The following is a 12,133-nucleotide window of genomic DNA, read 5'->3' on the forward strand; positions in this document are numbered from 1 at the left end:
GACAATCTGTAATCAGAACGGCATCAACAACATGCCATTTTAAGTAACTTCTTATGTGTTCCAGAGCCTACATGAATTGGTTTACCAGGCCATTCTCTTCACTCCAATTGGCATGTCTTAAATTACAGCTTTCAGGACTACTACTCCCATTGCTGTCAGTTACATTGTACCCCAGAATTTGGACCAGTTTCCCTGACAATGTACTAGACAATAAATAATTATTTTTTATGTGTTGGAGTGCCAGTAGTAGGCAATACTGCCGATACACCAAATCCCCTCGGATATACACCCTGTTAAAGGAAATTTGGGAGGGTTCCCGCGGGGCAAAGAAAAATCTCTGACCCCGGCGGGATTTGAACCCACGACCTCCGGATTAGATCTACGGACGCTCTACCGACTGAGCTACGAGGCCAGTACGGGAGCAGGTCGGGGTAATTTAGGTAGTGAGTCGCGGTAAGTATACAAGTGATAGAGATATAGATAGGACCGCGTGGCACCCGTTTAAATAGGATATTAAATAATTATTTTTTATGTGTTGGAGTGCCGGTAGTAGGCAATACTGCCGATACACCAAATCCTGTTAAAGGAAATTTGGGAACCCTTCCAAATTTCCTTTAACAGGGTGTATATCCGAGGGGATTTGGTGTATCGGCAGTATTGCCTACTACCGGTACTCCAACACATAAAAAATAATTATTTAATATCCTATTTAAACGGGTGCCACGCGGTCCTATCTATATCTCTATCACTTGTATACTTACCGCGACTCACTACCTAAATTACCCCGACCTGCTCCCGTACTGGCCTCGTAGCTCAGTCGGTAGAGCGTCCGTAGATCTAATCCGGAGGTCGTGGGTTCAAATCCCGCCGGGGTCAGAGATTTTTCTTTGCCCCGCGGGAACCCTCCCAAATTTCCTTTAACAGGGTGTATATCCGAGGGGATTTGGTGTATCGGCAGTATTGCCTACTACCGGCACTCCAACACATAAAAAATAATTATTTAATATCCTATTTAAACGGGTGCCACGCGGTCCTATCTATATCTCTATCACTTGTATACTTACCGCGACTCACTACCTAAATTACCCCGACCTGCTCCCGTACTGGCCTCGTACATGTAGCTCAGTCGGTAGAGCGTCCGTAGATCTAATCCGGAGGTCGTGGGTTCAAATCCCGCCGGGGTCAGAGATTTTTCTTTGCCCCGCGGGAACCCTCCCAAATTTCCTTTAACAGGGTGTATATCCGAGGGGAATTGGTGAATCGGCAGTATTGCCTACTACCGGCACTCCAACACATAAAAAATAATTATTTAATAATGTACTAGACAGTATGCATTTGAACATTTATAACAAGGTCTATGAGTTTTTTTAAGTACCCTGCCAAAAAAACACAGTGCTGTGAAATGACTGGGGGCAGGGGAGAGGGCCTTGGCGATTCCTTTTTTATGCAGAGTTACACACCCCTCCTCCCTCCTGCTCCTACCTTGTACTTATTCCTTAGCTCTGACACAGCTTGTCCTTCGTCGTCATCAATTATAGGAATGTTATAAAACTTTCCTTCCTCTCTACTCAGAAGCTTGAACCAACCCTCCTGTCCCTGCTTCCACAATTCAGATATTCCAAATGACAAGGACCCCATGAAGTCATTTTTAGTCGTCCTGTCCCAGTCCCAGAGCTGGACAGACAGACGGCGATCACAGTCACCCTGGCTGATGGGGCTGGAAGAGTAAAAGAACAATCAATATTACCGTATTTATTCGATTAAGCGCCCAACCTCGAATAAGCGCCCACCTCGAATAAGCGCCCATCCTTTAGGTAGGAAAAGTTAATAAGCGCCCAGCCTCGAATAAGCGCCCACCCCTACCTGCCTCATAGAAAAACTCTATGAACACACATGAGGAGTGTTGATTATTGTTGAAATTGCGATTGAAATCGACTAAGTACTACTAAAAGGCTCGCGCGAAGACCGAGTTTTCTGGAAAAACTTTCAATAAACAGTTAAAGTTTTGCGTTGGTACATCTTCACGTTTCATTTTTATTCATTGTTTTTTTGCAAACTAAAGTAACCAGTTGCTAAAAATGGTGAAAATGTAATAAGCGCCCAGCCTCGAATAAGCGCCCACCTCAAATAAGCGCCCACTCTCAGGGTCAAAAAATTTAATAAGCGCCCAGGGCGGTAAATCGAATAAATACGGTAAATAGATTTTATAGCCAAGCCTAAAAGCGGTGCTCCCTGGTTATTTAATTTGCCCTTTATATAAATCTCAATTTTGTGACCAAAAAAAAAATTGGTCTTGAGCATGTGCTCCAATGGAAAAAAAAACCATCATCTGGTCAGCAGTAAACACGCAACCTCGAAGAGTTCCACACCTGAGCCCACATATGGTCATGTGAAACTGGTCAGCAGATACCTTGTCTTGACATCTTCAAAGATGTAAGCTGACATTAACCTAAACGTTAACCTTTTTCTGGAGTATGGCCCCCATGTTGCCCGACGTAGGAGGTATGTACGTCCAGAGAGCACACACACCCGCAAACCATGCCGCAATCCATATTGACCATAAAAAATTAAATGCATGTTTCTCCTGTTTTTTTTTTACACTGGAACAAGGGAATTGTAGTGTGAGGGTGGTGGTGGTGGTTTTGGGTGTGTGGGGTTTTTTTTTTTTTTTAAGTTTTTTTTTTTTGGTTTTTGTGGGGAGGGGATTTTTTTTTTTTTTTTTTTTTTTTTGTGGGGGTGGAATCACCTAGTTGTACCAACTACTAAGTATACTACAGATGTGTTTCAGTCTGTAAAGCAGTATGTTACTGAATATGTCAATTTCTGCAAATCTTTAATATTTGTCTTTGTTAGTCAAATTTGTTATGATAATGATCATGATGATTGACATTATCATTAATAAGCCTGCTGACTTAAATTTAGAACTAGCTAGGTACATACAATTCAAAGGACTCATTGAAAACTGGATTCAATGTCTTTCTTATAGTCTTTGTCTTTTTCTTGCTGGAGTTTTCAGGATCAGGAATCATCTTGATTTTAACATAAGGATCTGAGTATCCATTTGGGTCCATGGGGATGAGATTCTTTGCCTCACGAACTGCAAGATAAACATAACAAGGAAATAAGTTTATTGATATCAAATCAGCAATTTAGGATCATGGCATTCCAGCAATAAAATCGCAGAATTAAAATTAAAGAAATGAATGGCAATAAGTGCCACGTGTCTTAAGACATTTCTTAAGACACTTATAACCCTTAGCCAGGGCTAAATATGTTCTCAGCCACCTGTTTACACATGACTCTAAGCTAAGGCATAGAGCAGATAATGAAAATCTGCTGTTTAAAAGAAAAGATAGTATTGGAACACAAGTCCATTAAGCTTCCATTAGTACTACAATTATTAATAAATTCTTTGTTTTCAGACCACATGCCTGAGCGCCTTTTATTCTAGACATAACATGTGAGCTTGCTTGGATTCCAATCAAAGAAAATTCTGGAAATCCTTTCAGATTTCAGAAAAACAGAGCCAATAATTTTACCAGCTCTGCATGAGAAAACCAGTAGGGTAAAATAAAATAAAACTTTATCCAAGTTGAATTTTACAGCAAGTAAAACAGAGGACAGCCAGTTTACATACAACACACGATTAATCATACACCACTGAACATGTGAATACAAATTTGTACAAATAAGGTTTTCATTCTTAAAATAGATTTTTTCAAAATGAGGCACTGTTAATATTTAATATATTTTTTTTATGACATCACCTTGATATCACCTTGAGTTAAAGTACAGTGTACCCGGCGTATCCAATCGAACTTTCGATAATCGAACCCAATCGAACACCAATCTTTCGATTTGGTTCGATAATCGAACATAATCCAACTCACAATAAAATTTGGTCAATCGAACAAAATCGAACGTTCGGTTACCGAACAGCCGACAATCGAACAAAATCGAACGTTCGATAACCGAACAGTCGACAACTGTACTCAATTGAACATTCGATAACAGAACTCCTGTTTGTTTATATTGCGGACATTAATTTTGGACCGTGCACCATCCCCTGATTAGTCCTGCGTCATTACCGGGCTTAAGCAATCGCGACGACGTGCAACCAGAAAATCTTGTCGTCGTGTTCTTGTCAACGACGTCAAAAGGACAAGTTTCACGTCGTCGTCGACTTGAAGAATTTTATTTCGCAAAAGGTGCAGATTTACTGTGATTTGTCCCAGTTCACAACCGGTTGGTCTTTTTATTCTCTTGCTTCGGGTTTTTTATACTCCTCTGTTTAGAATTGACTTTTCTGAGCATTGCCTTTCTCCCACGCAGATGATAGCTACCGCTACCAAAACAAACTATGCCGCGGAGAAAGCAACCACGTCAGTTAAGTTTATTTACGAAATTTCATGAATGAGTGCTTTTTATAATTTTTCTTGAAAGAAAATACTTAAGTTACAATACAATATACCTTTGGTTTCAGCTATAATGTCAGAAAAATGGAAAGGAACGTGCACATTAAACCTCTGATCGATTCAATCGGATTGTGTGTTTACATTACTTGAGCGTCTTGCAAGATCTGTTTTCGAAATGTTTAATTCTAGATCATCGTTCAACTCGAAAATTTTCCAAAACATAATCTCAAGAAAAACGTGCGAAGCATCCAGGCCAATCGCCAATGATTGCCAGAAATAATTGACATGTTTTTCTTGCCAAATCTACTGGCGAGTCAAATGGAAAATATAAACGTGAATTATTCTGAAAATTAGGCAATCATGTTTATATGAGTGACACGTCGGAATTTTACGATGATTTGAAACTCTTCGTCGTCAATGAAATTTTATCCATTACTTAGAAAAATTAGATTTTGTACGTCTCTAAACAAGGAGAGATACTGTAAGAGATACTGTAAGCAGTTCCAACTACATGTAGAAAAACTGTGAAATTTTCTGATTGAATTTAAATAGTAAATATTGGGTAATTCTTTCATGTGGTGGTGTTTTTGACTTTATTTCCAACTTTTGACTAATGGACTCTTGGGGGTGAAAGGTTTATTAAATTCAAACCTCTAAAATCCACTCCATCAATAATTAATCAAAATCACCATGTTATAATAAAATGCCTTTTAAGTAACAAAAATATCTACCTGCTTTCACATTAAATTGCCACTGACAGTTGTATCACTTTAAAGGTAAATTGGCAGACCTAAGACAGTTCAGGTGCTTTCAATAACACCCAGCACTCGCTAAAACTCAAGCAGTATTCTGTCGTGAATAGAATAACTAGCTTAAATTCATGGAGAGGGAGATGCTTTTAGTTTCTAATGTTTCTCTCTGACAGGTGCAGCACAAAAGGAAGCCACCCCCCCCCCCCCTCCTTTCAATATTAATTTTTACTTCAAAGGGTTGTTACTTACAGACTTTACAGTAACTTTACCCACTAGTCTCATGAAGGGGTACTTTGCTAATGAGGTCGCTATTTACAAAGTCAAGCTTATATTTCCCTTATTCAACAATCAAAATACGACTTTTAAAGCTTTAGGACTTTAAAATAAAAAGAAATGACAGATTGTATCTCAAGAGAAATGAAAAAAATATCAAATATATTCCCAATGATAAACAACTGAAAATTCTGTTGTTGCCATTCTCCCTCCCCCTTCCCCTACCAACTGTCCATTTTCATTCAATATTTTACTTTTTAAAGAGAACTTGAGTGAACTCCAGCCCTGCCTGGGAAACTGGTTCCTGGGTTTCAGAAACGCTGGAAACGGTGTTTCAGTGTGTTCTTTTTTAAAAATTTCCTGGGGGGCATGCCCCCAGACCCCCCTAGTGGCTTGTGCCTTTGGCGCACGCACACAAGGTGCCTTTCGGCGCCAAGAAAAAAGTCACGTCCGGTGCTTTAACAACTATGTCTGCTACTTTAGAAAACTGATGAAAACCCAGACAATGGCAGACATTTTCATCAAATCACTAAGAACACAGATGTGTAACACCTTGACAGATGTTGATTGATGCCCATATACCAATCCAAATAGAAGCAGGCATGGAAGAAAGGTTTCAAAAAATATCTTTGAGGTGTGGCATGCAAATACCATGATAATAATAATTCACAACTTCAATACTTATTTAAATACACAACATACAATATGGTATAATTGCAGTATTAGATCTGCACAGCAGTTACAAAGCTCATTTTGTAAATTCATAAATTTTCTTAAACGTGACAGGAGTATTTCAAAATGTGTCGTATCTCTTTTAAGTGTTCCCCAAATTGGCCAAATTAAACTTTAAAACATGTATTTAAAGAACTTTTCTTCATATCTGGGAGACTTGTTGACCCATACGGCCGGAGACCGGGAGATTCAGTCTGTTTCCATGAGAGTTGGTATAATACTTGGAGCAGCCATAATTTTGAGAAAAATGTCTTGCCTTCTCAGGGCATTAAAAAATACATCTAGTTTCCTCAACAACAGTGCGAATTTCACTGAGATCTGATAAACCTACAACTCTGAATTACAAGTATCTTTCTGTGGTTGGGTAGGGCTGGTGCAAATAGCGGGAGGGCCAATGATTTCTATGCAGGGAAAAAGGGGGGGGCATATTAATTTATGCACACACATAAGGGAGGATTATGGGAACTCGTGAGTGGGTAAGAGGGGGGAGGGTCAGCAAAAAATGTGCCTCATATAAAAAGGGGGGGAGGGTCAGGAGAATTTGAACATAGACTCCCTCTATTTGAACCAGCCTTCCTCTCCCTCTAAAAAATGACCAGTTCCTAAAAATATGGTCATGGATTGTGAGTCTTGCAAACAGACTAATGAGATACCCTTACAAACTACAGATTTGCACAGAAATATACAAGGAAAATGTATCCTATCAGCATGCTAATTTTGTTTGTACCATGAGATTTTTTGTCTATCATTGTGAGACAATGCGATTGCATTGAAAACTATGAGTGAAACCACGAGAGTTGAGACATCTGAAGCCATTTCAGTATTTATACTGTTAGTAGGTGCCACGACTTATGAAACCTATGCTATACTTAATTTGGGCCTAAGCAGCCCTACTTGTCTTGATTTTTATTCAAATACTGAACAAGTCAAGCTCAGACAAATAATGCTTAGGCGGCTGATGACTTTCTCCAAAAATATAATTTACAGTATATTTTTGTCTGCAAACAGCAACTTGTCATTTTTGCATTTTTTTTTTTTTTACTCTTTCTAACAATAAACATCTGGTACCTCTGAGGACATTAAAACTGAAAATACTAAAACACTGTAAAACCAATGTTTTATTTAGGTTCAATTTGATTGCATATTTGGAGCAAAAAATTGGAACATTTAGTGGTAAGGTGTCAGAATTCAGGCCTAAGCAGCCCATTTTGTCTTGATTTTTATTCAAATACTGAACAACACATGCTCAGACAAATAATTCTAATTTATGGCTGATGACTTTCTCCAAAAATATAATTTACAGTATACCGTAGAATTCCGGAGCCCTGGGACACTCGTAGGGGTTCGGGTGGGAAAGCGGAGGGGCAACGGGAGGGGGGAAGCGCGGCCATGGGAGGAGGAAACGGTAACCAAGCAACAGCCACAGACTCCGGAGAGGGGGCAATCCGGGGGGCACCGGAGTGCAGGAGATGGGCCTAGGGGGGCAAGCGGGGGGCAACCGGATTCTACGGTATTTCTGTCTGCAAACTCATCAGTTGTTTCTATTTTTTTTTTTTTACTTTTTCTTAGAATAAACATCTGGTATTTCTGAGGATATTAAAACTAAAAACACTAAAACACTGTAAAAACCAATGTATTATTAAGGTTCAAAAATTATTTGATTGCATATTTGGTGCAAAAAAATTGAAACATTTAGTGATAAGGTGTCAGATGATGTCACTAAAATTAAATCTCACAAAAAATCCCTATTGGAAATGTGCCAAATGGCATAAAGCAATTTCTTACCTTTTAATTTTGAAAGGGGAAAAATATGCACATATTTGCATCTTTTCATTTATTTTCAAACTACATTTTCAAATCAAGAATCTGATTCTTTTTAAACAGCCTATGGAACAATTGATAGACGAAGAATAACTCTCCAGGAGAAAAAAAACATTAGGTCATATAAATGTCACTAAAGATGGAATTTGTTTTTTCTTCTTCTATATAATGCTACAAACTCTAACCACATTGGTGAATTTTGTTAAAATTTTTTTTTTCTTCACCCAGTTAATCACTAGAAGACATAGCAAAACACACACTTGGGGATATTAAATTTATTAAAATTTTGTCGGGTTTCATCACAAAATCTTAAGAAAGTAAATAAATTTTTCACACCGCAGGAAAGCAAGATTCGAGTCACGAACCCCCTTGCTCTAAATATTTCATTCATATATTACCGATCATCCGAAAACAAAGTTTAAACTTTAGAGAGATTCAACGTTCTGCGGCATTAAAATTAGTTCTTAAGCTGTTGACTTCAAAACACGACAAGCAGTTACTGCCCAGACAATTTAAATTCACTTCACATGTAAATTTAATTCTTTACAAAAAAATTCAGGTCTCAACACTGAATGAAATATGAGAACATCTTTAAGAGCAGGTGTCGGTTTTATTTCCACTTGACGAGTAGATCGAAGCGATGTTTACGGAACGCAGGAAAAAAATTATTTATATAAGCTGAAATAAACGAAAGACCGTGCTTGGTTGCTCAAATAAAGTACCTGGTTACTTTCGAAATGTTTTAAAACGAAAATTTCGCCAAGTAAACACAGATCGCGGTATGCAAACGTGCATTGTAATTTCTTGTGCCATCTCAAGAACGACTCGTAAATTGGTTATTTATCACTCAGTAAAAAGCAGTACATTTATCGTAAGGATAAACTCGACAAAACATAATATGCAAATTTTCTAAATGTGTACATGATATGGCCATATGCATACCGTCGATTCGAAGAGTTCTTGCATCTCCCGAGCCTTCGACGGCGACCTTTAAATGGACTCTACCGCGTCTTTCCGTATGATCTGCGCCGCATAGCTTTGGAATAAACTTTTCACATCTTTTGTGAGCGTTCATCTGGCAACCTGCGAAAAAATAAAAACACAGGGCGAATAATTATTCCATTGGGTTTGGAATCACTCATCGCATACTTCACCGATCAAAGCTTCGATCGCGACTTTTCACGATAGATAGAATCGTGATTTTTGCGCTGAACGCCAGAATTTTACAAATAAGAAAACGAAACATGGTAATTAACAGCTCATACCTTCGCATTGTATTCCCTGATGAATAAGTCCGTACAAGAGTGATCCGCAATGATCACAAAAAGTAGGACTTGTGTAGGTGTGAACCTTGAACTTGTGCGGTGATTCTGGATACTAAATTAAATACACGGAGAAAAAAGTCAGCTTAAAATTAGCCGAAACGCTTCAAGCGATTCGAATCTGGACTAATTACCCCTTAAACGAATATTGAAAACAAGCTTGCATGTACAAAAAATACAGATCAAAAAATTAAAAATTCTACTATTATTTCTATATTTACCTCAGCACCAGTGACAGCTTCCGAGCCAGGACAAGCAAACGAGACAAATTCATGGCAACGTTTATGGACGACAAACGAGCACACTGCAGCAAAATTCAAGATGACACACACACATAAATATTACCATCGTGTTATTGACAATTTACAAGTTCTTGCTTGGCTTTAGTCGGTAAGCTTATTATGCTCAAATGTCGCGGATATCTTGTGTACAGCACAGAAAATTGACCACAATACCTTGGCACTGATAACCCTGTGTTCCAACGAAGCCCCTGTAAAAACAGCACAACAAGATAAAATAATCATTTAGCCACCACAATACGAACAACACATAAAGACAGCACAGATCTCCGACAAAAGAAATGCACACGAATACTAAAAATAACAGAAAATAACACCCATTGAACACTTGCCAAATAAAATCCTTGCAATGTCCGCAGAACGTCGGCTGTTTCAAGAACCGAGCGATAAACTGATGGTCTTTCACAGCTACCACATTTTTCTGCTTGAAAGCGCCTCGTCTGTTTATCCCTCGAGTTATCCGGGCGCTTCCAGTCTCTTTCCAGTTGTCCGCCATGTTTAGCTCTCCGCACGAACCATCTGCACTTGCTTTGGGTTTTCCGCTAACTAGGGTGACGTCACGCGCGCGTTCCTTATATGGATGGGCCATATATCGAAGCCAATTTTTTTGCGTTTCAAAAAGAATTTCCTTCACACTTCGAAACAAAGATTTGTATCTAAAAAAAATCCCTTTATTTCAGCTGAATATTTGAATTTATGCGTTTGTAAATGACAAATCAACCGCTTTGCCTCTAGGTTCTTAAATATAACCAGCGGTCATGATTCCGAGCTTAGCTGTTGGGCCATTTATCAGAACTATTTTTTTGGCGTTTCAAAATTAAAAGAATTTTCATCCGCTTCGAAACAAGATTGGTATCTTAAAAAAATCTTTACTTCAGCTGAATATTTAAATTTATGCATTCGTAAATGACAAATTAACCGATTTGTCTCTTCCAATGCGTTTTGATTCTGTTGAAATTGTTGGAATGCGATAGCCTTCATATTTATTTACAAAAAAAAAAATACTAAATAAAGCGTTTATCTTCACTTGATTCTTGGCATAAACGAACCATTTCGATCTAAGTGTCATGTTTTCAAGATCTTGCAGACAAGAGGCAGTCATATTGCAGTACCGGATATCTTAAAGATTAGAATCTGTACTATTTAACGCCATCAAAAAAGAGAGAAAAAGGAAAACACCAAACGGCAAATGTTTATAACACCGGAAATCAGCATATTTCAGCTAATGTTTTTGTTAAATATTCAAAACTCGCGTTCTTTGCGAAGTATGATTTCAGCCCAGGTGCTGCTCTAATACCCGAAGCCTGTAATCTCGTTTTTGCGTAAATCGCCAAATACCACATATCAAACTAAGATTAAAGTCAAACTAGTTGCAATTGAGGTGAGTAGGGATCTCTGGTGCGAAACTTCATTCAGATAATTGAAACCTAAAAATATTCCACAGCAGTTGTCACCTTTCCAGGTTCTCTGCCAGATTTTTTGAATAAATTTGCTATAAATATAAATAACTTTCTAAAATTATCGATGAGAACGTTTTTAGTCTCTTTTTTCGCAGTGCTCAACTCCTGATCCTCTCTTGATACCGGCAATTTGTTTTGATTACAATTTTCAAGATTAAATGACTAATTTTGAATTAATTCAAACGAACTGCCCCAGGGTAGAATGGGATAGACAGAAGGTTCATCTAATAATTCGCTCGTTCTCCGTTCCCGCGAAAATTAACTCGGGTTTCCAGGCAACAGAGCTCCTTGTTAAACTCCCGGTCCGAAATTCACATTTTAACTAATAACAAGAGAAAATAAATATAATAATGTACCGCCGGAAAAGTCATAATAAAGCCTTTATCTAATGAGTTATTTTGAGAATAATGTTGTTGCTTATATTAAATTGCTTGTTAAACTAAAAAAGACATATTTCACTGAGTAGCAATTAAATGCGGCAATTTTTTATCAGTAGCTCTCGTCCAGGGGTATAGCGGCCTTTGGTCTTGTCTCATCGAATATTATTTGGAGAACTGTATTTACATATAGATGTACAAATTTAAATCGTTTCTACAAAATTTCACTTAGATCACCAGGGCAACAGAATGGCTTCACGAAAATCCTAAGGAAAACCTTTTCTATTAATACAGTTTTAACATTTTGCGAAGCGAGCAAAACCGTGCCAGGCCGAAACGTTTTGCAATATAGGCCACGAACCAAAAAAGAGAGAACTCTGATTTAAGTTTCTGAAAAAGCATAAAATGAATTGCGCATGAACATAAAAGGCATCATTAGCGTATCAATGCATGCAGTTTCAGAAAACGTAGCTGCTGTTTATACATAAACTCATCTAAATTGAAGAAATATTCAGTACTGCGTTGATCAATGTAAATACCATTAGTATTAAACCTCCATCTGAAGCCCATTCCTTTTCTAGATGGTAAAACCTGCACATGACAAATTATAACCAAGAGACAAAGCACTTCAATTCCTGCTTTTAAAGTTATTCGTTCACAACAAATTTTCTTTGTATAGCTT

General features: G+C 38.0%; 1 protein-coding gene and 2 non-coding genes across 3 annotated transcripts in view; 1 reads left to right on the plus strand and 2 right to left on the minus strand.

Annotated features, from left to right (window-relative positions):
* The window catches only part of LOC144631546 (protein kinase C alpha type-like), a 29,708-nt gene extending 19,208 nt beyond the window's left edge, over window positions 1–10,500 (minus strand). Inside the window, exons 1-7 of the mRNA XM_078489991.1 lie at window positions 9,947–10,500; window positions 9,771–9,805; window positions 9,537–9,619; window positions 9,259–9,370; window positions 8,936–9,076; window positions 2,941–3,097; window positions 1,483–1,717 (exon numbers count right to left, since the gene is read on the minus strand). Coding sequence (XP_078346117.1) covers window positions 1,483–1,717; window positions 2,941–3,097; window positions 8,936–9,076; window positions 9,259–9,370; window positions 9,537–9,619; window positions 9,771–9,805; window positions 9,947–10,203 — 1,020 coding nt within the window. The 5' untranslated portion in view covers window positions 10,204–10,500. The remainder of the gene's footprint in view (window positions 1–1,482; window positions 1,718–2,940; window positions 3,098–8,935; window positions 9,077–9,258; window positions 9,371–9,536; window positions 9,620–9,770; window positions 9,806–9,946) is intronic.
* Trnar-ucu (transfer RNA arginine (anticodon UCU)) lies at window positions 339–412 on the minus strand. The gene has a single exon. It is a non-coding gene; the product is annotated as a tRNA-Arg (tRNA).
* Window positions 803–876, plus strand: Trnar-ucu (transfer RNA arginine (anticodon UCU)). Its single transcript has one exon. It is a non-coding gene; the product is annotated as a tRNA-Arg (tRNA).
* Window positions 10,501–12,133: the final 1,633 nt, after the last annotated feature.

This window comes from Oculina patagonica, chromosome 12 (assembly GCF_052425735.1).
Source record: "Oculina patagonica isolate OP01 chromosome 12, crgOcupat, whole genome shotgun sequence".
NCBI lineage: Eukaryota > Metazoa > Cnidaria > Anthozoa > Scleractinia > Oculinidae > Oculina > Oculina patagonica.